Source organism: Xiphophorus hellerii, chromosome 10, assembly GCF_003331165.1.
Source record: "Xiphophorus hellerii strain 12219 chromosome 10, Xiphophorus_hellerii-4.1, whole genome shotgun sequence".
Lineage (NCBI taxonomy): Eukaryota > Metazoa > Chordata > Actinopteri > Cyprinodontiformes > Poeciliidae > Xiphophorus > Xiphophorus hellerii.
In genome coordinates this window covers 20801692-20828735 of record NC_045681.1, presented here as the reverse complement: position 1 = coordinate 20828735, position 27044 = coordinate 20801692, and the positions used below count along the sequence as shown (strand labels likewise).

Sequence of the window (27044 nt, the reverse complement as noted above, 5' to 3'; positions counted from 1 at the left end):
AGAATTCTTTTCTTAAGATAGTAAGCTGAAATGATGTGCTTAGAATGCAGTTCTGCAGTCAGTTAACTCCTTGTTCCAGTTTAATGTCGATGGCCTTGTCTTTCTCTGAAAAGGAAATTAATACGTTTTTCTTTTTTTTTTTCAAAGAAGGGGAAATATGGTTAATGGACTTTTAATAGCAGGCACTTGAAATGTCCTTGCTTCCATTAAAAAAGGAACACTTATTGTGCGTCTTTGCTTTCATGTCAGCCTTAATGAAAGAAAATCGCTGGTAATTCTCCACATTGTCAGATTAACATTTACTGCCTTATAGAAATTCATCCTGATCCAATATATATGCTTCAGTTATTGGTCTCCGATAGTTACGACCTGATTACAACACTGTGATACTGCTTAGATAACACACAAGCCTCCATTACATTATTATGCAAAGCAACATAAAAGGCTAGAACGCTTTTGCAGTGATACATGTCAAAAATGTTGGTCCACGGTGGCAATTCTTTTCCAGTGAAAGCTGAAAAATCTGACCTGATTTCCTTTTTGACACATACAGACACGTATGTTTTCCTATTCGATGGTGCTGTTTGTCCATCCCACAGTCTTATGTCTTATCTACTCAGTTCCCGAAACCACGGAAAAACAAACAAACATGTAAAACAATCTCATGTGGGGTCAGTGCAACTCTCCCGTAACCGCACACAGGTTAGAGTTCATGTAGGGTCTACAGCAGGGGTGTCAAACTCCGGTCCTCGAGGGCCGGTGTCCTGCAACTTTTAGATGAGCCTCTGCTGCACCACACCTGAATAGAATAATTAGGTCATTAAGGCTCTGGAGAACTGATCTACACAAGGAGGAGGTAATTAAGCCATTTCATTCCACTGTTTTGTACCTGTGGCACATCTAAAAACTGCAGGACAGCGGCCCTCGAGGACTGGAGTTTGACACCTGTGGTCTACAGGAACCCCTCTTAGTACTACAGGAGGGATAATGCCTTCCTTCCTATGTGATGAACATGCTTGTTCAATGTAACGAAAGGAGAGATAAAGTGTGTTGGACACCAAAATGGTCAATTTTCTCAGGAAATCACAACTGTCGGAACATCTGCAACTAAAATCACATCCAACTGAGTCATCCACATCTGATCTGATGGGATTTTCTTTCATAACTCTCTCTTGAGTGTTCAGAGATTGTCCTAAAAATAGAGGAAATATCCAGTGAGCTGCAGTTGTGCGAATGAAAATGCCTTGGTGATGTCAGAAATCAGAGTAGGTAACAGAAAGGGAACAGTGGCTGAACCAAACACTTGTTAAAACCGTGGCATGTGAAATACCATCTCTGAATACACAACATGTTAAACTTTAGAGCAGATGGATTAGGGCAGCAGAAGATCACCGTGGGCTAAACTCTTGCCCTAACAGTGTCACAGAATCATCAAAATTAGTGACAAGTTGCCTGATCCAGTTAGTCTAGATTTCAGCTGCAACATTCAGGAGACGGGGTGAGAATTTAGCTCAAAAGACATGAGAGTATGGATCCGACCAGCCTTGCCACTAGCTGTGTATGGGCCACTATGTGGACCCTTGGTAACAACTGAGAATCAATTAAACACAACAGTCTACCTGAGTATTGTTGCTGACTACGTCCATCACTTTTTGACCAGTACATACCATCCCTTGATGGCTACGTCCACCAGGGCAATGCAACCTTGCCACAAATTTCACCTCGTCTTGAAGATGACCATGAACTGTCCTCCAGCGGCCTCCATAATCTCCAGATCTCAGTTTAATTAAACCCTTTTTGGGATGTGACGGATTCACATTATGGATGTGCAACCGACCAATCAACTCACCAAAACCTTGTTGAAAGGTTTTTGAAACCTTGTTGAATCTTTGCCACAAAGAATCCAGTCAGGTCTAAGGGGATGACAGAGTTTGAATTGAGCCTCAGATCTTACCCCTTGATCTTGAAGCTTTACCCCCTCCCCCCCCCCCCACCTGCCTGGGATTACTAAGCAACTCTTTGTTTATGGGTTTTGCGCCTTCAACGGATATCTCTTTCGCAGCTGTTTTGTTCTGTGTTCAAGTTTTATATCTGCTTACAAAAGTGGAAACAATATTCATAAAACAGCCCTGTCTGTGTTGTTGTAGAGGCAATGAGGGCAGGGGTGTATTTTTACAGTAATTACTAGCTCTGTTTGACTTCCGCCCATAATACCAGCTCAGCAAAACACTGTGTCCTGTTACTACACAGATGGACGGAAAAATGACTGTTGACAGATGCCAATAAACCGGTTATGCTTGGTTTGGATGAATAGCCAGTGTGGCACCGGTAAAAACATGCTTGCCACTGACTCAGATTTAACATGCCAGCAGCTGTGGGTGTTTCACTTGCATGGGAATCGTAAGCACGTGAAATCAAAATCATGCATGCAGAAAAGACTTGCACATGTATTTGTTTTGAACTGCCACTCTCCAATGGAAGAAGCCCAACTAAATGACATGTGTGTCACATATACATGTTTAAAACATGTTGTGACAATTAGTTTTCATATGACGTTGGAAGCATTTGTTAATTTGCAGGGTGTGGTGTGCAGTGCTCTGTCACATAATTTTGCAAGTATTCCAAGAAGCCTGAGCAAATGACCTTTTCCCACATATTTCCACCACAAGGCTTGTAGCAAACTGCAACAGATTCTCCCACCTGAGCCGTTGATCTCTGTAGCTCCACAAGAGTTGCTACAGGTCCTTGACTGCTTTTGTTATCAGTGCTTTCCTTGCCTGGCTGGTCAGTTTCAATGAAGAGCGTTGTCTTGTTATGAGGGATTGCTGTAAAGTCAATCGACTCTCTGCTGTCACTATGTGGTCGTCCAGGAGGAATAAATGACTCGATGAAAACTACTGGGTTTCCTTTCATAGAAATTTCTTAAGCTAATTGTAATACTGAGCTGAACTTATTGCACTGTGTGATAATTGGGATAAATTGGAACATATGGGTGATTGAACTGAAATAACTTGTTGGTAAAGTGCCTCGATTAAAAAACTACAGTGTTTAAACCTAGAGGATTTTCATTAATTAATCTTAACACCTCCTCTACCTTTCGATCGGGTTTCTCACAATCATTTGATGAAACTTCCCGGCAATATTAGCAAGTGAGTTATAAACCTGAGTTCCTCCAAAAAAAAGAGGAACTATGTGCAAAGCACATTGGCAGTGTGCTTGATTGTACACATGAAGCTTTCTGGAACATAGCTTATACAACATACTTTTCCCCTCACCCATAAAGCAATTAGCCAAACGGAAGGAGAGCAATACAAACAGAGAGGCAGGATAACAGAGTGTGGGATGTAGCTGCAGGGATGTAATGAAAGTAAAAATACAAGTAAGCAAACAAAAAGCTACACCTGACCCCTTCCACAGTAGTTTATGTGCTCATTACTGTGCGGTTCCAGTTTTTTCCAGCCAAGTCTAATTCAGACGGTAACACTAATTCTAGCACAGACCACGTGTGGCGCCTTCCCTGGTCCCCGAGGGCACATCATGTGCATCATATCCTCACTGAGCAAGCAATACAAAGTGTGCTGTTGAATGTCCAGTAGGAGTACATTCTCATGAGAGAAACTCTTGTTCAGCCCAGTTCAGCTCTATCGCTCTGCTGGGATCTCCTCAGAGCTCTGACGCCTGGCAGTTCACGTGTGATTACGTCTGTTACCTCAACCTAATTACTGTTATCTCTGATCGGGGGTTTGCCTCTGCTGCTTTCAGAGCGCTCTGCGTTTGAGACGAGATAGAAATCAGAACTGGGACGAAAATAAAACCATGTAAAGTGTTAGATATGTTAGGCTGTATAAGGTAGCAATGGACATTTCAATACAAGCAAATGGTCAAATGGCTGCTGAAACCAGCCCTGGCGGCATAGGCGGGCATCGGGGAGGCATTGCCCATTTGTTTCGTTTCATTAGTTCTCAGTTCTAATCATCAAAATTTAAAGACATACACATTTGACATACATCAGTCTGTGTAATAAATAAAGATAATATAGAAGTTTCACTTTTTGAATGGAATTACTGACGTAAATCAACTTTCTCATGATATTCTAATTTTATGACCAGGACCTGTATGTTCAGAGGTCGGTAGTTCTGGTTGCATTTACTTGAGTAACTTTTTGAAAAACAAACCAAAACAAATCTCACAGGAGTAGTTTTACCTCACTGTGCTTTTTATTTTTAGTGGACTAATATTTTTGAACTATGTCTACTCTTACTTGAGTAGATTGATTTTTGCATTTGTAAAAATAGAATTCACATATTGGACACATTTTTAGATTTCTGCACATATGAGCTAAAGTCTGTGCGAATCTTAACGTGTCACCAGGTAGTCACATCTTTAGTATCGGGACGGACCATGTCATAATAATCATAAGAGGCATTTTCTCGAGGAACCAGGTTAGAGAAACAAAATATTTCCCTTTATTAGTATGTGGACCCCCAGTAAAGCCTTGCCTCTGGCCATCCCTTGTATGAAAATCTAGTTCTGCTCCTGGAGGTCAGTAGGAATAACAAAGAAACAGTTGGGCTTGAGTCTAACCAACAAAGGGTTGATCATCAGGTGCAGACTGGTTCGAGTAATGAAGAGATTGCATATTATGCATAGTAATGAAGAAACAGGCTTGCAATCTGCAGCAGGCCACACCCTCCAGCAGAGATCGGGGCATGTTTGGCGAGACTCTCACAAAACACACCATCCAAATCAGGATCCGAACATGATCTGTAATTTACAGCAACGATCTCTAAACTTCAGTTGGCAAATTCTCAAACAAGTCTCAAATATTCTACGTAAAAATATCTCTGTGTCATTCTCATCTAAAATGTGACGAGCTCGTCAAGGTGATAAGCAGAGTTGCAAAAGCATATTGCTTTCCTTCAGTCTTAATTCAAGGTGATCTCTTGGAAGCCTACTGGATCACATCGCTGTCATACTCTTAAGAAACCAAGAGAAGAGCTACTTCTCTATGTGAGGTCAACATGTGGAACTTTTTTTTATTATTATTTAGTATGTAACAAGTAAAGGACAAAATCAGGCTAATAAACAGGCTTAAATGTTCTTGCGTTTGCATCAGTCCCTCCTAAACTGTGGTATTACATTAATGTCATGGATATGATCTACTGTAAGTGGTCCAGTATTAGTGTGTATGGGTTTTGGACATGAACCACTATGTTTTGACAATAGTCAAGCGCTCTTGTTACTACCACACCCTGCTTTGAATGTTGCCTAGTTGTTTCAAATGGTAGCTGCCACAGGAGTCCATATATAATCCAGTTTCCCATATTTGACACAAAGTATTGTGTTTTTTACATTGTCAGTTGCACAGCAGAGTGACTGATGAAGATTAGCAAAAGGCAGCGGTTTTGCATTTTGTCTGCTCAGCAATGTACCAAAGGGGCTGATCTGAAATTTACACTAAAGAAGCGTTTTTCAATGGTTGACTGTTTGCTGGAAGGGCGATCAGCTGGAACACTCTGGACGAGTTCCTCCTCAGACGCCTCCAGCAGCTGAGCGATAGCTGATCCATTAGATGGGTTAACTACCTTCGGAAGTACATTATGGAAGTTCATCAGGTCACAAACAGGATGGAAGAGCTTTTTCTTTGGATAAAGGAGTCGTGTTTGTGAGTTTTCAGCTTCCTGAAGTCTTTGCCCTTCTCTTCTCCAACAGTCCACAGTCCAATCTGAAATGAACCAGCTGATCCAACTAGTTGATAATTGAGGATGAGGGAAAGCTCGTCATGTTACGTCATGCCACTCTCTCTTTGGTAGAGTTTAAGTCCAAGTATCCCGCTTGAAGAGAATTTAACAAGCTTTAAATATGTTATATGCTATAAACTAAACCACCTCATCCCTTCTACTTTAAAGTCCAACTTGTCTGGTTCACATTAAACATACGTCAGCTGGTAGTTTCACATTTATTAGCACCTCTGTCAACTTGTTTGTCAAAAATTCTGTGGAACACATTCATCAGTAAATACACAGCTCTGGTGTTTAGAGTGTATGTCTGATTATATTATATAAGTTCTGGATTTTAACATTCCAGTTAAATAGCACAATCTATCTGATAAATAGACTCAATTCATTTTAATGATAGTTAAGGGAAAAATGATTTTTGAAGAAAATGAACAAAGTCCTCAAGCTACATTTTTAAGAAAAGATATTTTGCCATTAAGTTGTTGCAGATAACAAAGTTTACTTTTTTCCCCTTGATTTTCACATTTTTCTATGTTATTTTAAGAATAAAAGTGTAACTCTTTGCTTTTGCTAAACAAAAAGCTAAATTATACTTTACTGTGACGTAAAATAACACATCAGGACCTTAATTTGTTTGCCCCCACAATGACTGGAAGAAATTGTTTAATCAAGGTGAAAGTGCTAAGAGGGGAAGAACGGAGAAAGAACACAAGGAAGAAAGGAATAAAACGGAAGGACGGCAGAAAAGACACAAGAATAAAGAAAAAAGAAAACACGAGGAAGGGACTAGGAACAGAAACAAAAGCAATTTACAGTAAGCTTAATCAGAAGTTTTTTTATACACTGCAAAATCTATCTGGCTGGAACCATAAAGTAGAAAGAAGATTATGGAAAACTGCTCAAAAGAATTCAATATGTTTTTTTCTGATATGACATGGACTGATGGAGGAAATGACAACAGCAAGGACAAAGAGGTGTGCCCCATCATGTCTGAACTCTCCCACCACCCCACCATGCTGGGAGGTGAAACTCTGAGGGGTGGGTGAGTTTCCTAACATCTGTCCAAACTGTCTTATCTGTTGTTCATTTTGGTTCACCCTGTTAAAACAAGCAAGAAGGCAAAGGGGGAAAAAAAGCATGTTAAAAGTTGTCCTTCATGTATTTTTTTTATTGTCGTCAGGTGGAGAAAACAATGTGTTAAATCAGAAAAGATAGATGCCGAATGTGAAGTTGGAGATTGAACCAGGCACAAACACACAAATCCATTAGCATTTCTTCTCAAAACTTTGCAACAACCTCCTTCTAAGCACACTGAAATAAAAAGGCTGGCTTTGTTTTGTGGCCTCAGTGTGACAACTTAGTTCTGAAATTCTTTTCAATGCAAAATCGTCTCACTCCAATAAATCTAACACTTTGGAGTTAGTTCAGAGTTTCAAACCTGTACACTCCATTTACTCGCATGTGCTAATGTAAACATGCTAAAGTAAAAAAAAAAAATACAGCTTGTACATCTCATGGGGCAAGTGGAACATCTAACTGAAAATGACTTGGATTTTCTAAACATTTTTATTTTATTTAATAGTTTACAGTAGGAAAACTTTCCAAATAACAGAAGCTTTAACTCACTGTTTCTGTTGTACATGTTTTGTTTTTGTTGGCAACGTGTATGTGCTAATATGCTTATAAAAAATAAGAGCACCTAATTTGTCCCATGCAGATCATCTGCCTTTCCAGTGCTGTCCAGGAGTTTACATACATTCATCTTTGGCATAAATTTCAACAATGAAGGTGAACCATTATTTTTTTGTTTGTTTGTTTGAAGTTTGAATGTATTGTGGATTTCAAACATCCCTGTTGGAACAACCATTATAATAAGCCCACACTTCTGCGTTTACGTTTGCCAGCTCTTACGGCTCTGCGAGGCTGTTTTTGTTCATCCTCCTGTGTAGTGGAGCGCCCTGATGTTTGTGTGTGAATCACAGTGCATGGACACTTTTATGGGACTGGAGTTTTGTAATGAGGATATGAATAAACCACTACAGCAGGCCAGAAAATAAAACGAGATGGATTCCAATTTAGCAACAACAAAATGAAAGCTTCCATCAATGCCGTCTGGTCCTGTAAAAATTAACATGCTAACATTTAAAGTTGGTTTTCAGCGGAAGTGTGAGGAGCAAGTGCAACTTCTCAGCTTGTGTCCTTTTGCCCTCTGGTGGTGAAATAACGGAAGGAAATGCTGGTCCATTGACATTGCAACTTCAACAGTGGGACGATCAGTCTTGCATTCCGGTTGCCCCGGTTACTATGATGCCGAGGAATGAGTGGCGTCCTTCACTTCCTTTTGCTGTCCAGGATGCCCCTCCAGTCATCCGACCAAGACAGGAGCCGTCTCTGGGACAGATGCTTGTTGTGGCAGGCGGTGAACAGGATGTGTTCCCAAGCAGGTGTGGACTCCACACCTGATCAAGACATGAAAGATTATATAACTCATCACTTGTGTTTAACTAGGAGCATCCAGAAGGTTGTTTCAGAGCAACTGCAGTCAAAGACGAGCAGGACACATGGATACACATATGAAATGTGTGTTGCAACCGCTAATTTTGAAGGGATTTTTTGGGATTTAACACAATAGACACAAAGTTAAAGTATCCTGGTAAAAACCAGCCCGTTGTTCTATGGTTTGCACCATGCAGAGGGTCTGGACTCTCGGCTATATACAGTAGCCATCAGAGAACATTACTGAGCAAGCAGCATTAAGAAGACCAAAGAATCTGATCTTATGAAGAGGAGAGAATTAGAAAAACTAAACTTGCACATCATCCTCAGAATACATCTCCAAAGTTACACATTGTGGTAGCATACCTATGGGTTCAATGAACTGAACTTCCAAACTTTGCAATTATGTTCTAATTTGTGTTGATCTATAACACTAAAACCCAATGAAATCCATTAAAGTCTGTGGTTATGACATGGCTAAAGTGAAGAGGCATGAATATTAGGGATGCACTAATAAATTGGCCCATTTTTCCTTAGTTTTGAGAGCTTGGTTGCCTTTGTAGACTTTTACCTGATACTTTGTGTTTCTCCCAACAAGATAAATGTTGGAATATCTTCATAGTTCAACTTGTCTTTAAGCACAAATTGTTGTCTTCCTGTCTTTGTTGGACTCTGGACTCATTTCAGGGTCAAATGTTGCATGTGCGTCTGTGTTGTGCAGTGCCAAAAAAATTAATCGTCTAATTTTTTTGGACCGTGGCTTCTTAGAATTTGATTTGCTCTTTAAACACAGGCACCAGCAGGCGGTCTGCACTGTGTTTGAAAGTTGTGTGTGTGAGTACGAATGTCCCAGAAGCATGTGACTGTTTTACACTAAACTTGATTTCCATCAAATAATGAAAAAGTGTCCACATTGAAAAACTGAGCTTATGGAGACAAATGCAATTTTAATACCCTTTATTGACTTAAACTTAAAGACAACAAAAATTGTTTTTAACAAATTTGGATAATGAATGAATACCACAACCGGACCAGAGACATCATAAAGAAAACACACAGTAGAAGAAACCAAGCGCTTCAGATCAAACATTAACCCACATTGGATCCCAAACAAACAACATTTTTAAGAATTCCTAAAACAAATGTAAAAATTATTTCAGATGACCTTGTGATGTGTTCCAGAGCATTCCCCCTTTGACAGAAAAGCTGTTGGGACAGGATGTTTTATAGAATAGGATCTGGATATCATTCATTTTCTTACATTAACTGTGTCAATCACCATAGGATCACTCCTTGCTATTAGTATGCATGTTCTATACCTCGCTATAAAAGCTTTTGAGATTGTGGAGAAGGATGCTACACTGGGAGTTTTTGCTCTACTGTCACACAGCCACTACAGAGAAACCCAAGCTAAAGCACACTCCTAATGGAGGGCAGTGGCAGTACATGTTTTAAGACCATGTAGCAAGCTAAAAATGACAGTCAAAACCCTTTAAACATCCAAACTCCACGGGGAAAGGTACCATCTCAACCCGGATCCGATCCGCTACTAGCAAAGTCCACCTTGAAGATTACTGTAGAAGATTTTCATGAAGAATATAGTCCCATTTACTCTCCTGTCATTATAGCGACCTATTTAAATCTCACACAGAAAAACTGCAAGGGCACTTATAAAAAAATAAAAGCAAACCACAGCAACACAGAAACATCATAAAATGGGATTTCCCACGGAATGCAGTTTGTGGAGGGGCTTCACAGTTTCTGGACCTCCAGCAAGCAGAGTTGTAGTTTATCCACCAACGCTGCAGATGAAAACAAAAAGAAGATGCATACCCTCAAAGATTTGTAAGTCTTTCCATAGCAACACCAACATGTAATTGTGCCTACCGCCACAGTAATATACATGAGTGATAAAAATGAAGATTATCTACCTCCAGCAGACAGTCTTTGAAAGGGATCAAAGGACCTGCAAGCACTGATCACCTTTTCCAGAGATTCAGGGCAGTGTTGGGGAAGGGGCTCTTGGTATTTTTTTAACCACACTTTTTGAAATAGTGTGTTTTTGTTACCATTGAAATCTGGAAGGAGAAAACGGTTTCATAATCAGTAGGACAGAGTTTGTTGCTAGTACGTGAGTACTAGAGCTGAACTAGAAAGCAATGAAAGGAAGGATCAGTCTGGAAAAAAATTGTCTGTGGCTTAATTTGATACCAGGATGCACCAAATAATGAAGATAAACCCATGAAGGCAATATGATGCTTTGGCCAACACTACGCTGGAGAACCTTGGGTTTCGCCGTTTGTGTGGATGCCATCAACAACTTTAGCATTGTTGCAGACCGCGGGCAGAGTTTGAGGTGTTGAAAGGCTGTCAAATTCCATAAACCTGAATCCAGTTAAGCATCTGCAGGATGTGTTGAACAAACGGGCACAGTGCATGGACATTGCTGGACATCTGGTCCTAATATTTAGAAATTTATAATTGACTGCGTGTATAAATCCCCCAAAAATTCTGGCACACTCAGTATAGATTAAGAAACCACAAATGTCAGTGAAAGAAGAAACAAGAACTTTATAGGCAATGAAAAACACAGGTTGTGTGCAGGAAAGTAGCACAAAATTAAATGGCCTTAGAGAAAGCAACCTAAAGAAATAAATTATCACAAAAATGTCATTAAAGGACACAACAGAGTGCCAAGTGTTTTTTTTTTTTAAGAATTTAACTAGCAAGTGGCTAGTCAAAGCAGGGGTTACCTTGAAAGGGCTTCTTCCAAGTGGCAATTTCCCACAGCACAATTCCCAAACTGAAAGAAAAAACATGTTAAATTGTTTTGACAAAATAAGAACTGATTCCATCTGTTTGCCAAGTCTCCATCAATCTGCTCTCTGTCTGTTTATTCCATGAAGCAAAACCAAACTGCCCTGTGGCAGACATGTTGCCAGGCTTCAGAGCCACTTTTAAACCTGCACACTAGTCTTTTCAGTGGGAAGGTATTAAAAGGTATATGAATAAGAAGAGGCAATTAATATACATATAATGTCTTTAATTTGTGGGGAAAGCACCTTTGGAAAGTATGTTAATGAACAAGTCGTGCATAAAAAATGACTAAACATTAAGCTTATCCAGCCATATTGAGAAAGTAACGCTGCAGATACTGAACAGGGATGTCACTGACCTGTAGATGTCACACTCTGTGCCGTATTCGTGGTCTGTGTTTCTGAGCAGCTCTGGAGCGGAGTAGCACAGAGAGCTGAAGTTTTTGTCATTGTGTTCCTGCTCTTTTCGTTTTTTCAGTGACTGCACCGTTTGGGAGTGTTCTAAACCCCCTAGCTGAAATAAAAGAACAGCATGAGAAGTGCGAGAGAGTTTCCTTGAAAAAAATCCTTGGGCACTTGGTACCTTGACTTTGTTGTTCTCATCCACAAGGAAGTTTTCGCTTGTGACGTTCATGTGAAGCTTACTTTCTTGGCCAGAAACATGATGCAGGCTAGGAGACATTATTGCAGATATTTTTACTTTACCATGAAACTATTTGAAACAGTTTAGTTTATTTGCATACTGCATTTACTAGCCTAAAGTAGCTAACACACAGTTTGTTTTTACAGGGATCTCCACCTGCCGTGTATGTGTCACTCTTCCTTCCTTGAACTTCTGATCAGTTATGTCGGTGACAATATGCAGTGCAAATTATTTGTTAAACAGCAAAGAAATAACAGATTTGGTTTTTATAGATACTAAGATTTATTACTGCTCACATGAGAGCCTAACTCATGATGAATGTACCAAAACAGATAGCCAAGGGGACAAGAGCAGATCAGACATGGTACTGCTTCTGGCCACTATTATGTACAGATCATGGACGGGCATTGGGGGGCGTTGCCCGCCCACGGAGTCAGCCATGGACTCGACTAGAAGCTGTTTTTTTGTTTTTTCTTTTACCTGAGAGTAGCCAACTTTCTATTTTTATCTCGATTCAATACCACTCCCTGCATCTTTGCACTCCGTCTCCCACACATTTTTCAGCTGTTACGACTGTTTAATCCATTGTTAACATTAATCCATTGCTAACGTCCCGTAACGTGTTTTTCTGATCCGCCTTCAAACACAACATGAGCTCTAAGACGCTCGCGCCGGTTTTACACCTGGGCACTGGGCAGTGACTTGTAGATGGATTTTACATTTAAATAAATCGACCTCAGAAATTGGAAACCTTGAATTTCTGCAATGTATGAGCTAATGTTTGTGCAAATGTGAACATAATTACTCAATATTTTATACATGTCACTGTTTACATCCTTATTGTTTATTTTGTGTCAAACATGGTAATTTTAAGGTTACATAAAGGTTTGTTTATGTATTTCTATTAAAGTAAAAGCTCGTTTAGTCTGATTTCCTCTGGAGCTGGGGCTGGTAGAGACTCTTACTTTTACTAACTGCATCAAACTCTTACAACCTGCGTAAAACTCTTTTAGGCTTGTATCCCCCCAACGCGTTTCTTTAATATTCAGTTTATCATAAATTAAACATGAGTACAAACAATGAATGTCTTTTGGGAGACTTACCGGTAAACACCCTGTGCTGCATCCAGGCACATACCAACTTTCTTATCCCAGGGCAATTCTTGTCTTGAGAACAGAAAATTTTGAAGAGTTCCTTGTGCACAGTACTCCATGATGATGTAGTACTCCGGGTTTGGACCTGAAAGCAGGTAAAAGGAGATCTGCTATTTTGCTTGTTTGGGTACCACCAAACCCTGAACTCATCACTACTCACGCTCCTCATTTTTGATGCATATGCCAAACATTCGCAGGATGTTGGGGGACTCGAACTGTTTCAAGGAATCGACTTCTGCGAAGAATTCAGACTTTATCTGCCTGTATTTCAGGAGAATATTTATTAAGACTGTGCATGTGTGACGGTGTTGCACTGGTTGATCCTAACATGGTACACTGACCAGGCATAACATTATGACCACTGCCTAATTGTTTGTCCAGCAGACCCTTAAGGGTCTGCTGTGACGTCTGGCATCAAGAAGTTAGCAGCAGATTCTTCAAGTCAGATCAGCAGTGAGGTGGAGCCTTCATTGATTGAATTTGTTTGTTCAAAACATTCCACAGATGTTCTTATGATTTTTATCATGTATGATCCTTTTGGTGCCTTGGACCACTTTTGACTGATACTGATCACTGCAAAGATCACCTTTAAGAGCTGCAATTTTAAAGGTCCACATCTACCTGATCTGATCATCTCTCTCTCTTGAACACCCACACACATACAGACACACAAAGTCATTGATAAAACGATGGTCAGTTCATTCACTTTAGCTGCCAGTGGGCGTAATGCTATGCGGTTGTAAGGAATATATTAGAAAAAGCTGTTCTTTAAAAATGTTTGCTTAAATTTATGGTTTGATGCTTTTTAATGACAATATTGAGCTGAATTGCTGCACAAACTCTGGTTTGGCGTTCAAGGCTTCGGTGTATCTCTTGATGGCCACTGGGAAGTGACTGAATCTTCCTGTGTAGATCTCTGCTCTGGGTGTTTTCATGAATGGTGTTTTGGGATAATCTGGGATATACGTCAGTTCCTCTGGTTTAATCATTCTGACTTCTGGTCTTGGAGGTCTGGGGTTTTTCACTGTGAAAATGACAAGGAAACAAACCAATCAGCTTCAAGATTGGTTAAAAAATGAAAGCCGATTAGCTAAAATAAGCGGTACCATTTAGATTTATGCAGATTATGGCTGGGATTAGATAAGAACAAAAGCAAAAGAAGGTTTTGTTGATGGAAGTAAAACGAAGAGATGAGCTCAATGAGAGTCATTGAAGTTACCGGTATTCTGCATAAAGAGAGGAGGGGGGATAATGTCTATAAAGAAATATTCAGCAGCTGAGTGAGTATTATGGGCTTTATTTTCTCCTTGCTCTGAGTACTAAAAGGTATAGGATGGACCTCCCTAAGGCAGGTGTTGGTGAGGTTGATATTCAGCTAGAATGAACAGCAGAAGATATAAAACCGAAGAGTTAACACTGAAAATGCGTCTAGCATGCCAACATGCGGAGAACGTTAAAATTACTCACACAACTCCACAGAATGAATGACGTTGGCCTTTATCTCCTCGAGATCTTTTTGCATCACATCCAGGGACTCCTTGTAGTCAATGAGAACTGAGAAACAAAGAAACGGTGATGTAACAAAGCAGGTAAAACTGAACGCTGGATCATTAAGCATAAACACTGGAATTGCCAGAAATCTTTGTGTTGTTATCTTCATGTGTTTTATAGGATTTTTTTTTCTTGGCCTTCAGCAACAGTAAAGCTAAAACTAAACAAGCTGGAAGAAGACATTACAAATGTTCTGTTCCACTAAGTTGTTGCACCAACAAGTGTCTCTAAATTTTCCTCAGTTTGGATTTTTAAATGATGGTCTGTACGTTTGGCCTCTCAATAAATGAAAGTAGCCGTCCTTACAGAATTAAGTTGTCTATTCCCTGTCAGTCAATTGGGAAGAGGTGGGGCAACTTGGACTAGTCTACCAGTCCATTTCATGGACGCACAACAATCATATATGCACGCTCACCCTGTGGGTAATTTAGAATGACAGGTTAACCCAACATCTGGGATTTTTGGGCTGTTCTCAAAAGTGATGATAAAGTCAGTTTTTCTTACGTCTCTGCAATTCCTTGATGTCTTTCTTCCGGTCCTCTTCATCTTCCCGCTGCCTGTTGGCCAGCTCAAAAACCTTGAACAATTTACTTCTTTGGTCTAATTGCAGAGCTAGAGAGAGCCTCTCAAAGACTTCAGAAAGGCGTTTATTTAAAGTGTCAAATTCTTCTTCATAGCTGTTGGACTTGATCACATGCCTGAAGCAACTTGCGTTAGCGTAATTACCAATCTGCGCCTGGGCTGACTTCAGAACGTGTAAAAGCTCCTCCAGGGCTTTCTGTACTTGCCCATTCTCGAGAATGTTTTTGTCAGCTGAGTCCACCAGCTCCTCCAAGGCTTTTACTCTTTCACGAATGCGACACCAGCGGCTTTGGTTGGCCTTTACTTTCTCAGCCAGTTCATAGATTGTTTTGACAACTCCCACAATGTCTTTCACAAAGTCCATTTTTTTTTGCCTAAAAATGCATTAAAAAAATGAACAATTAAACATTTCCACAATATAAAAGAGAATATTTACATATATAAATGCAGTGGGATGAAAAAATGTTTCTTGACAGATTTTTTTTTTTTTCTGTTTTGGTCACATGTAGCTGTTTCAGATCACCTGGTAAATTCCTAAAATGTTTATGTTTCACCAACATCTTTAACTGGATGATGACTAAGATTCTCTTTTTGCTAAACTTGGAAGCCTACAAGTTTTCAAAGGAATACAAAGCTAGATCAACGTAGAGAGATTACGAACCACAGTGGAGTGAGGTAAGCAGTATCTAATTTTTGATCATTTTATGTATTTTGCCTGTTTTTTTCAAAGCAGCTTTAGAATACAAGAAATAGTTGGAAGTGTCACTGACATAATAAAACCACTTGTATGATTTGAAAAGATGAACTGCTGTGCTTTTCTGTGTGCACAAAAGCTTTGAACAATAAATGTTCCTCAGAGAATAATAGAAATACACAGTGCTGCTGATTTCATCTCTAGTACTGGGCCAACTGGGTCTCTCTTCATCGCCTCCTCCAGCTTCTTCCTCAAAGACTGCAGAAAAATCCCTCAAATCTTCGCTGAAATTGCTCACAACTTCCTCGCATTGTCTATATTCAGTCTCAGTTTGACTTACCTTGACTATGTCACAAGATGGTGCTGTCGTTTGACCCGGTTACTAAAGACGAAAACGACGGCACTCTGTATTTATAGTATTTTGTATGAAATATTTATTATTAAAAGCTTTTGTGTACATAGAATAACAGCTCACCTCTTTTCAAATGTAAGCTTTTATTACATTTTATTATCCCAATAAGTGGCTGTATTGTGTCAGTGACACTTTAATTCTTGAATGACAATAATCAATATCATATTCAGAATGTCGTAATGAAGAAAGTGAAGCAAAAAAGAAGAAAAATCTGTCAGACACTACAATGAAACTGAATCACATAATGGAGGTCGAGGAGTTATCAGTAATAGAAAAAGTTAGGTTATATGTAGACATCCAGGTTCTTTATGTGGTATGCTGCAGCAGGACATGGGAATAAAAATATATATATATATATATGATATATATCTTATGGTCATACTTGCTAGTGTAACTATTATACCCAGGTGATACAGATATGGAAGAGTGATCTACCCTGTGATTACAAAAAACACAAATTTAATCTATTGCAAGGTTATTAGAAAGTTAAGGCTCTTTGAATGTTTTCAGTTATTTACCTGACTGAATATCCAGAATCCTCCTGTGTTGAAGATCAGTGGAAATAAATGGAAAGGTGTATGTTGTCATTCTTTTATAATACTTTTAGATGGGTGTACCCTTTCAGGTACCAACAATGTATCTTAAAAAAGAAAATCCAGCAGAACAAGTATATGGACATGTTAATCCAGTTTGAAGTAGTGTACTGTACAAGCCACACTGGTTTGCACAATACAAATCCCCAGGCTGTGTACAGATAGACACTAGGTGGTGCTAGACCACCTGCCCTTTTTATTCTGGACAAGGGGAAAAAATTGCCCTTCTGAAATATTTTTCTTTTATTTTTAAATCATTTTTAACAATACTGTGTGGCCCAAGTTAGCCACACACTATTGCTAAGAGCAATTCTGTGTGACCTATATTACCAGTACCCCATGCTTTTGTAAGCGTGGGTTAGGTTATATGTAGACAATCAGGTTCTTCGTGTGACATGCTGCAACAGGATCTAACATCCTGTTGCAGCGTTTCACATCAGGTTAAGGACCTGATGTGAAACAACAGATTTTAATTTCCCCACACACACACGCGCGCGCAATTCTCCCCACCATCGTACCTTTCCACACTTGAGCGAACAAACTGGACAGGAGTTTAGAGAGCTGTGTGCTTGCAAATGAACAACTCGTCTCTGCTCTTTTCCACAGTTGGGTAGGGACTTGCACTGCTGACCTCAGATGCAAAAGTTAGTTTTAACTTTTGCATCAACTTCAAATTTGTCTGAATCGATCGGGCCAATCAATGGCATGCCCTTCCTGCTATGACTGTCACCGGCCATGTACCACTTAAATGAATGAATTTAATTGTGTTCATGTCTTTCTGGAGGTTCAGGTCTGAATTCACTCAGAACTCGGATGTGATCAACAGTTTCTATCTGTAAGAGTTTAATAGGAGGGGCCTCAAGACTGAACCCTAAATGTGACTAATGTCTGCTCCAATGAGATGTTGCTTATTGACGCAAAGAATTCCTTGTTCTTTAGGTAAGACTCGTACCAGTCAAGCACTACACCAGAGTATGACCCAGCTCTCAAATCTCAAATCTACCTCATGGTCAACATTGTCAAATGTTGTGCCGGGATCCAACAGAACCAGCACTGTGGTCCGTCCACTGTGCTGGAAGAACCAAATGTTCAATGTGGATGTCATTGAACCCTGTGACAGGAGCAGCGTGAGGAATGTGTAAATCCCACACATTCCTGAAGATAACATCTGTTAAGTTGTGTTTAGCCAGTTTGACAGAGATGTTCCTTAGTAAAGGTTAAATACCTGACATGAAACAACAGATTTTAATTTTCCCAGGCATTTACTGCAAGGTGTCATTTATCCACTCATTGTTTCCTCATTGCTTGCACGCTCCAGTTTTGCTCACATTGCAACTGTCAGAGAGATGGCCTCACATTTGACCTTGTTTTTTAATATAGAAGAGTCATATGTGACTAAGGCCTAAGTCATTTTACAACCAATGAAACCATTACATTTCTGATTAGATAAAACACCTATAAAAAAAAACCTTAATGCAGAAATGTGGGTCTAATATGAACTATGCTGAATACCCACCTACGATTTTTTTTCTTTTTTAAAATCTGACAAACGAGCCTCATCGGGACCCGTATTCAAATTTATTAAATGTGACTGTAAATGTTAATATGAGGTGGAGATTATTCACATGGCGCTAACATTAATTCAATAACCAGGATGTGGAGGAGTTTAATATCTAACTTAGAGGAAATACAAAAATGATCAAAAATTAGATACTGCTTAACTCTCTCCATTGTGGTTTGTAATCTCTCTACGTTGATTTACCTTCGTATTCCTTTGTAAACTTGCAGGCTTCCAAGTTTAGCAAAAAGAGAATCTTAGTTAGGGTTCCATTTACATTTAACAATAAACCTTAGCATGATTTCTGTGGAGGCAAAGGCACCGAAATCATTGATTACTTTCAAACTAACGAACAAAGAAAAAAAAGGGCAACGCGACTTGGATGTAACGCAACGCTTTATAGAAATGTAGTGAAGTGGAAAGTACAGATACTTACTGTAAAATGAAGCGGAGTAAAAGTCGAAAGTACCCACGATTAGATTAAGTAAAGTACAAATACATGAAAAATGTACTTATGTACAGTAACAAAGTGCTAGTACTTTGTTACATCCCACCACTGATAATTACCCAAGAAACCTAAAAGTGGACACTAATTCTGTCTTTACCATTCAGAAAAATCTTGTCTTGTATTATGTCTAGACAGTTTCTGTAAACAAAAACAAAACACAAACCGCTGGAAGCAACTTAATCACCAATACTTTACGGTATTAATTCTCTAAAAGCAAATGTTTGATACAAAAAAAGCCTCTTATAAAAAAAAGGCTAACAAAGATCCGACAATGTGAGAATGAAAATCAGGGAGAACGTTCAAAACTCTGAGGGGTGGGTAAGTTTCCCAACATCTGTCCAAACTGTCTGCCTCACCGTCTGTTTCAGCAGGGTGAACAGAAATGAACAGATAAAGAAAAAGACATGTTAAAGTGTCCTTTATTTAATTTTCACCGGCTCCAGGTGGACAAAACAACACGTTAAAACAGAAGAGACAGAAACCGATTTTGAAGTTGGAGATTGAACCAGGCCCAAATCTAATGACCATATCTTCTCAAAAACTGTGATGATGGAGAGCAACAAGCTCCTTAAAACAGTAAAGTAAAAAAAAGGTTTGTGTTGTTTTGTGGCAACTTCGTTCTGAAATGCTTTTCAACTCAAAAATGGTCTTGCTTCAATAAATCTAACACTTTGCAGTTAGGTCAAAGTTTCTGCCCTCTACCCTCCATCTACTTTTATGTGCGAATGTAAACACGCTACAGTATAAAAATACACACAGTACATTTCATGTGGAACATCTAACTGAAAATGACTTGGCATTTCTAAAAATTCTATTTTATTTAATAGTTTAGAACAGGAAAACTTTTCAAAGAACAGACGTTTTGACTCGCTATTTTTGTTCTGCGTGTTTTTTTTTGGCAACATGTTTGTGCGAGTACGTTTTCCCTCAGTGGGTGAAGTGAGATGCATAGATCATTGTGAAATTCTAAAAAAAATAAAGAGCACCAAAGTTTTTAAATAGCAATAAAAACAAAACTTTCCTCCAGATCATCCGTCTTTCCAGTGGTGGTGGTCAGAAGTTTACATACCTTCATCTCTGGCATCGGTTTCATGCTCATTTAAGGCTTTCAGTGACGAATTTGAACCGTTTCTTTTTGGTTGAAGTTTGAATTTATTATGGATTTTGTCAGCCGTCAAACATCCCAGTTGGAACAACTGTTTGTATTAATCTCTTAACCATCTAATTGTGGATTTGAGGTCAATGTGAAAAAATTGAAAAACTTGAGAAGCAAACCCTCAACCTCAATCAGATGAGGTTTTCGTTCTTCTTAATTTATGTAGGATATCAAAAAAGCAGGTCCATGGTGTCAAACTTTTAATTTTTTTTTCCTATACGGTCATATTTAAATGCAACATTAAAAGTAAAACATGCATGCCAGTGATGAGTGGATGTAAATTTCTGTACATTACAGTGGTGTTTCACATAAGTAGAGGTAAAAGAAGTACCAGCTATAACCGTTACCGTAATCCCAGGTCTGATGTCACACTCCTGTGCTCACGTTCACCAGCTCTTACGGCTCTGTTTGTTCGTTTTCCTGTGTAGTGGAGCGCCCTGATGTTTGTGTGTGAATCACAGTGCATGGACACGTTTATGGGACTGGCCTTTTGTAATGAGGATATGAATAAACCACTACAGCAGGCCAAAAACAAAACGAGATGGATTCTGAGCAGACAGGTCCAAATTTAGAAACCATAGGAGAGCAATACCAAAAACTTCCATCAATGCGGTCTGGCCCTGTTAAAAATCGACCTGCGGTTTTTTAGAGTTGTTCAGTGGAAGTGTGGCTGGCCTGTGTCATGCTGCCCTCTGGTGGTGAAATAGGTGAACTTTCTCTTCTCTCCCAACAACTGACGTCAGTTTTCTTCTTCCGAAACAAGGGAAGGAAATGCTGGTCCATTGACGTTGCAACTTCAACAGTGGGACGATCAGTCTTGCATTCCGGTTGCCCCGGTTACTATGATGCCGAGGAATGAGTGGCGTCCCTCACTTCCTTTTGCTGTCCAGGATGCCCCTCCAGTCATCCGACCAAGACAGGAGCCGTCTCTGGGAGGCACCGATGGACAGATGCTTGTTGTGGCAGGCGGTGAACAGGATGTGTTCCCAAGCTGGTGTGGACTCCACACCTGATCAAGACATGAAAGATTATATAACTCATCACTTGTGCTTAACTAGGAGCATCCAGAAGGTTGTTTCAGAGCAACTGTAGTCAAAGACGAGTAGGACACATGGATACACATATGAAATGTGTTGCAACCGCTAATTCAAATGGGTTTCATTGGGATTTAACACACCAGACCAAGTTAAAATATCCTGGCAAAAACCAGTCCCTTGTTCTGCGGTTTGTTCCATACAGGTGGTCTGGACCCTTGGCTATTGACAAACGATTGCTTCCTGAAGGTGTACACTCTGTTGAAGTTTTAAATTTTACCCAATCACTAACGTTTGTCCATAATGTATGAGATGATCCAGTTCGACTCTGTGCAGCTAACTGGAAATTGCGCCTGCTGTAAACGACCGTCGTCTGCCGCAAAGAGAGAAGTGCCGAGTCAAACGAGGCGGCTGCTGATATTAATTCAGTATTTGGAAGCGTGGCCAACGCCGATTGAAGGACTTGTTTACTTCCCCCGCTGTCATCGCGAAAACTCTAGTTGGACTATAATTTTAAAGCAGCGCAGAAAATCGACTGTATAGTTCACAACTTTTCCTTCTGTTCACAGATTGGCCCGGCTGATATTCCTACCAAAGAAACCCATTTCGATGGGGGGGAAAGATCAGCCAGAAAACTGCAATTGGTGTACCACTACTGATTACATTTGCAAGGCTATGTATCACTGCAAATGTAACAATCCCCTTCTATTGGAAATAGTAATTTCCCCTTAAACCTAATAAGTTGCGTCACCTCTTGGTGGCAACAACTGTCATCAAGAGTCCGTGAGAGTCTTCTCAGTCAAACTTAGACTAGGTTACTCACACAATGTATTTATTTTTTAAGCCTTTCAGGGGTGGATTCCTGCTGTGCTTTGGATCACTGTTATGCTGCTTGACTCAACTGCGCTAAAGGTGCCACCCTAAGGGCTGGACGTTCTTGCTGATTAACCAGGCCTACGTGTGGCTGGTAAGTAAATAAATAGAGACTGACAGACACTTTATTTATCTCCAGAGAAATTTTATACATCAGAGTTATACTCGGAGAAGGCTGATATCTTTTTTTTTTTTTTTAATCCTGACCAACTTTTCTGGTTGGTCAGGCTGTTTCCCCTTAGTAGATAAAATAAGTAAATAAAATCCTGCTTTACAAACCTGTTTTTGTGTTTTTGCTCAGGCTGACATTAAGTATACTTTTTTCAAAGCGTTGCTCAGACTAAGAGCCATTGAATGTCACAAAATAAACAATGCAAGTCCATAAAGCCCACCTTGAATGTCAGGCTTGTCGTCTATGAGGAGGTCACCGGCAATTAAGGTTTTATCTCTGGTCAGGATGACCTGCTCCAGAAAGTCGCAGCCTAAATGCTTCTCCACCCAGGCGTACTGGAAAAAACACACATGCGCAGGCACAAACACAATCAAGGTGTCAGATGTTAGGAGAAAAAAAATCCCTTTAATGATTATTGAAGCAGAAGATTCTATGCTATTGATCAACAGGAGGCTCACCTTTTCATATGGGCAGTGTTTGTAATGTTTAATGGGGCTGGTGCAAATAAAGACATCTGTGCTGCAGGGACAGAAGGAAACAAGAGCTCAGTGGGAACGCATGGTGATTCATTTTCTATTCTAGCTGCATATGCCACCCACACAGCCTCTGTATTACGCTGGAAACAGGTGGCAACAGTTCACATGAAGAGCTCAAACACATCCAGAGTGATCACTTTTGATAGAAACTTTCAATATGTAATGGGTATCTAAGGTGGGGTTGAGAGGAGCTTGTCCCAAAGTGGTTCAGGAGAAGAAAAAGGCTCCTGAGTGCATTTGTCTAAAATCACCATCACTGATGAAGAAGGTGTCACAAACCTCGCAAAATCACTCACCACCGAGGCAGAGTTTGCTTATGTGAAGATTTTTTTTCAATAATGCGGTTGATGACTAAAAGAGACACAAAGATGACAGAGGTCTGTCCAAGAAAAACATCAATGCCAGACTTATAATCTGCAGGCAGTACAAGGATGGACACTTTAATGTCACCAAGTTATTTTATTGGTTGTTTGGGAGATCTGTACAATTATTTGTGTACAGCAAAGAAGCACTCCCTCAATGAGGTAACAGTAATCCTACTTTCTGCCTAAGGACATTGCCATTGGCTTGAAAAAGTTATCCTGGTATAACAAATTGATTAACTTGTTTTTACTGCACTCTAGTGGCCAAATATTAGATTCGATTCTACTTACTAAATGTACAATTTGGCCTGTTTACCTGTTGACAATAGAAACCCATATCTAAGTTGTCTCCCGCTGCCTCATCATGTACACAAGTGCAAAAATTGACTCGGGGTTGAGGGGGAAAAAAAATAAACACCTCACCAGCAAATGTATGCTGAAACGCCCAGCTGTGAGGCTACACTGAAGCTGACTTAGTTTTGGACATTTTCTCTGGTAGTTTCAACCTCAAAGGCACGTGACAATGCTGCTTACATGTGAAGGAATCTTTATCAAACCACTAGCAGGTGTGCTTAAAAAACAAAGAACAGAATCAACTGAGTAACGACTAATTTGACTTGTAAGATTATCCTCTACGCCGACGATGTATTGCTCTTTTTCCAAAATGGTCAATCTTTTTCTTTTTGAGACAATTACACTTGGAGGGTTTTTACTGCTTTTGGTTTTCGTTTACGTCTGTCCCGGCGATTCTGTTTTTGATTGATTTTGAGATTTGAACAAAGGCCATAACACATAAGAGACAAAAAAATGCACAGGGGGTTCCTAAAAAGAAGTAAAGAGTATTTAGTAAAACAGAAAATGAATCAGTTGAAGGAATAACTTAATTTATGTATCAAAGCAAAGGTTTCGACTTCATCAGATTTAATAATCTCCAAAAGAGTACATTGACGTGCATCCTGTTGGTGGGTAGTTTTGATACTGTTGATGGAAGTGGGAAACAAAAAAAATTCAGCGTTTGAGGCAATGTTCAATCAAACCAGTCAAAGGCAAATTCACGGATGAACTGGTGTAAACAAGTTTTTATCTGCCTTATTATTCCGGCAAGTATTCTGATTGTTCTTACTCATCCATCCTGGCCATCTCCTTCACCGCCTCCACTCCTCCAGGCAGAGGATCCAAGTCTATGAAGAAACCTTTGGACTCCCAGATACTGATGGCTTTTTCCTGGAAACAGAGGAGAACAGTTAGTTTACACCCGGTGCAGTACTGGATCACGTGTGTTTGCATTAGCGTCAGTGTGCCTGTACTGTAACAACAGGAAGGAACAAAGGTCAAGTTTGTTATCGACACGCTGTGGAAAAGTCTTAGTCTTGTTTTCCTTATAATTCAGATTTTTCTCTGTCAAAAATCTAACTTTTTATCTTAAAATACTGTCTTTAATCTCACATTTTGTACAGAATTTTATTCTGAAAATACCATTCTGAATTCTGAGATTAAAATAATTCACCTTTTTTTTTTCCAGTGGTGTAATTGTCTTCCATATAAATGGTAAGAGTCAAGAAGAAAACACAACTGGACACGATCGGAAATAAATCGGTGGCATTAATTGTGTGATGCCAGCAGAGGTCTAGAACTTGCTTTGACGAAGAGTATATTTTTATTTTTGATTAAATGAGAATCTACAAAACTTCACCAAAAATGACTGAAAATCTGACGATGGCGCGTGACTAAAGACGGCAAACTACAGCCAAAGCGGAGTTTGATTTATTTCACACAAAAAAAGATGGAGTAGTACCTTTAATGTATCCGTGTTTAAAAAAAAAAATTGCTTCTCTCTGACCGTTTACTTACACATAGGTCGGATCTGAGCTGGCCGTACTGCAATGACACCCAAAAGCCTCTCCTGTCATCCAGAGTGATGAAGGGCTCGTCCGGGTACCTGGCCCTGTATTTCTTCAGGAAGCCCCCCTCGAAGTCCGCCAGCACTCCGTCCATGTCGACCAGGACCCGCAGTCTCTTTCCGGCAGCGGAGGAGGACGACATGTTCATAGCGATCCTCTTAAACGGATCAGGGAGCAAAGTTTTCCCTCTTCCGAGGAGGCGGGTTGCAGTCGCGCATAGCAACATCGCCGCTGCCGCCGCCAACGACCGCTAAACCTCTCCGAAGTCTCTGCGCCTGGAACAAGCCGACAAAAAGTCCGCATTGGAGAGAAAAAAAAAAAAACCTTAAGTTTGCCACTGTTGTCTTTTGCTGCTTATTTATGACGTCGTGTTTCACAGTATATGGCCGTTTCGCTGCTGCAGTTAAGCTAACACTGCTGTCAGGCTAACCGCAGCAGCCGCCAGGTCAAATGTGACACACCGCTGGACGCCGCACTGAGAGCGGTTTGACGGTGTGTTAGCTGCCCGTCAGCTGTCACTGGGCGTCCCACTGCAACGGTAACAGCTGCCGCTGAAGCAGTGTGGACGGAAACGGACAGTTGTCGCCTGTTTTTGCGGCATCAGGAGGAAGAAGAGCTCAGCTGTGGGAACAAGCTGTACTACGAACAGGTGTTGTGTCGAGTTCAGGTTCCCCCGTTGAGATTCGGTTCCTCGCCAGTTGCACTTCTAAACGGTGTTTTACGGCAAAGTGGTGCATTCAAGTCAATTCGTACATTTGTATAGATATATTTCATTCTTCCCAAAAATAATAAAAATAATTGTTACTTAATAATATGAACAAACTTAATAAGCAAACAGTAGCACAATCTAAAATGAACAACATTGTCTTCATTTATTAATTTTCTAATAGTTTTATGCTACTGTGTTCTTGAATTGTCACTATGTAAAGAATGATTGAAAGGCTGAAAATGAAACGTCATGCTGTTTTTTCTTTTATGATGCATACTTTTGTTTGCCAATATCTAGAGGTAAAGCAAAATATGTCAAATGTCCAGCTTGAAAATTCTGTCTCATGGTTTTCATCCATTCAGACAAGCAACAAAAATAACTTTTCTGTTGTTTTCTGACGGTTTTCCTGCTCTTGTAAGAACAACAATACACCCATCCCAGTACATTCCAGACCTTTACCTACTCATTTACTCATAGAAAAGGTTCTGTAGCTTTATTTGCCTTGCTTAAATAGAAAAAAACTGACAATAATAATAATAACTTACCTCAAATAACTTGAATTATACCACAAATGAGGTAATAAAAAACAAATATTTGAAATGAATTCAACCCACTTAAAAATTTTGACCAAATAAGTAGCTCCAACACGATGAATACATAAAAGGCAACTTGTTGATATGGATTAAGTGGAAATCATTTTAACCAATTTGACTTTTTTATTTAAAACAAAATCATTCGTTGAATAGTAGAATAATTTCACAATTAAAATGTTTAGATTCAAATGTAATTTAATAAAACCAATGTATGTCAGCGAACTACTTGAAAGCTACCAAAGGTATTAATCATGAAGTGTTTATCAAGGCCCTGGTGGCATTGTGCACTAGCAAATGTTAAATAAACTTCAAGTTATTTCAATATAAATGACCAAGCTTGAGTGGTGTTTTTGAATGCACCATGAGGTTGGCCGTAAAAACTGTTGAGAAGCGCAATTGAGTGTAGGAATTGACAGAACTGCTAGAAACGCGTCCTAGCATGGAACTCAACTCGACACAACACCAGCTCCTTCCAAGATGGTTTATAGAGAAAAGAGAGCTCACTCCTCGGTGTGCTTTAAGTGTAACACATGACTGTTGCAGTTTAGCAATGGGGTTGGGGGATCTAAAATCAGTGCTTTCTGTCTGATGAGCCTGCCTTCAACAACTACTTAGCTGTTTTATATTGCAACTGAAATAAAGTTAATGGCTGTGTTTAACTAGTGATGGTTGTCTTTTCACAAAAAAAAGGTTTCATCGGTCATAAACTTTGCCTTGGAGAACTGTCATCACTGTAGAAGTTGAGTAGAACCTGACATCGGGTTTGAATGTAAAAAAACAAAGATGCTGAGAAATATTTTATAGGCTTATAGCCGTTAGCTTGGTTATGTTTAGCTATTCCAATTAGATTTTCTCTTTTTTTTTGCAAGCAGCTAGTTTTTCAGCCAGAATGTCATTCTCAGATGTCATTGCCAGATGTCATTCTCAGACCTTAGCTCCAACTTTCAAGACAAATCCAATGCA

At 39.7% G+C, this 27044-nt stretch overlaps 2 protein-coding genes across 4 annotated transcripts; both read right to left on the bottom strand.

Annotated features, from left to right (window-relative positions):
• Window positions 1-7960: 7960 nt before the first annotated feature.
• On the bottom strand, window positions 7961-25490 carry nt5m (5',3'-nucleotidase, mitochondrial). 2 transcript variants are annotated; one of them, XM_032573669.1, is made up of 6 exons: window positions 24730-25490; window positions 24002-24102; window positions 22439-22499; window positions 22201-22315; window positions 20814-20910; window positions 7961-8112 (listed from the first exon to the last, which is right to left on the bottom strand). In XM_032573669.1, exons 1-6 carry the CDS (start codon window positions 25003-25005, stop codon window positions 8070-8072), a joined length of 693 nt encoding a protein of 230 aa, XP_032429560.1. In that variant the 5' UTR covers window positions 25006-25490; the 3' UTR covers window positions 7961-8069. The 2 variants fall into 2 exon arrangements, with proteins under 2 accessions (XP_032429560.1, XP_032429558.1); XM_032573667.1 differs by lacking the exon at window positions 7961-8112 and having other exon boundaries at window positions 19147-20910; window positions 24730-25005.
• On the bottom strand, window positions 9175-16724 carry LOC116726764 (mixed lineage kinase domain-like protein). Of its 2 annotated transcripts, none has more exons than XM_032573644.1 (11): window positions 16605-16724; window positions 14903-15354; window positions 14315-14401; window positions 13688-13871; window positions 13008-13108; window positions 12797-12932; window positions 11634-11721; window positions 11410-11564; window positions 10988-11037; window positions 10166-10312; window positions 9175-10036 (listed from the first exon to the last, which is right to left on the bottom strand). In XM_032573644.1, the coding sequence occupies exons 2-11, from the start codon at window positions 15342-15344 to the stop codon at window positions 9987-9989; spliced, it is 1440 nt and encodes a 479-aa protein (XP_032429535.1). In that variant the 5' UTR covers window positions 15345-15354; window positions 16605-16724; the 3' UTR covers window positions 9175-9986. The 2 variants fall into 2 exon arrangements, with proteins under 2 accessions (XP_032429535.1, XP_032429536.1); XM_032573645.1 differs by having other exon boundaries at window positions 14903-15352; window positions 16601-16705.
• Window positions 25491-27044: the final 1554 nt, after the last annotated feature.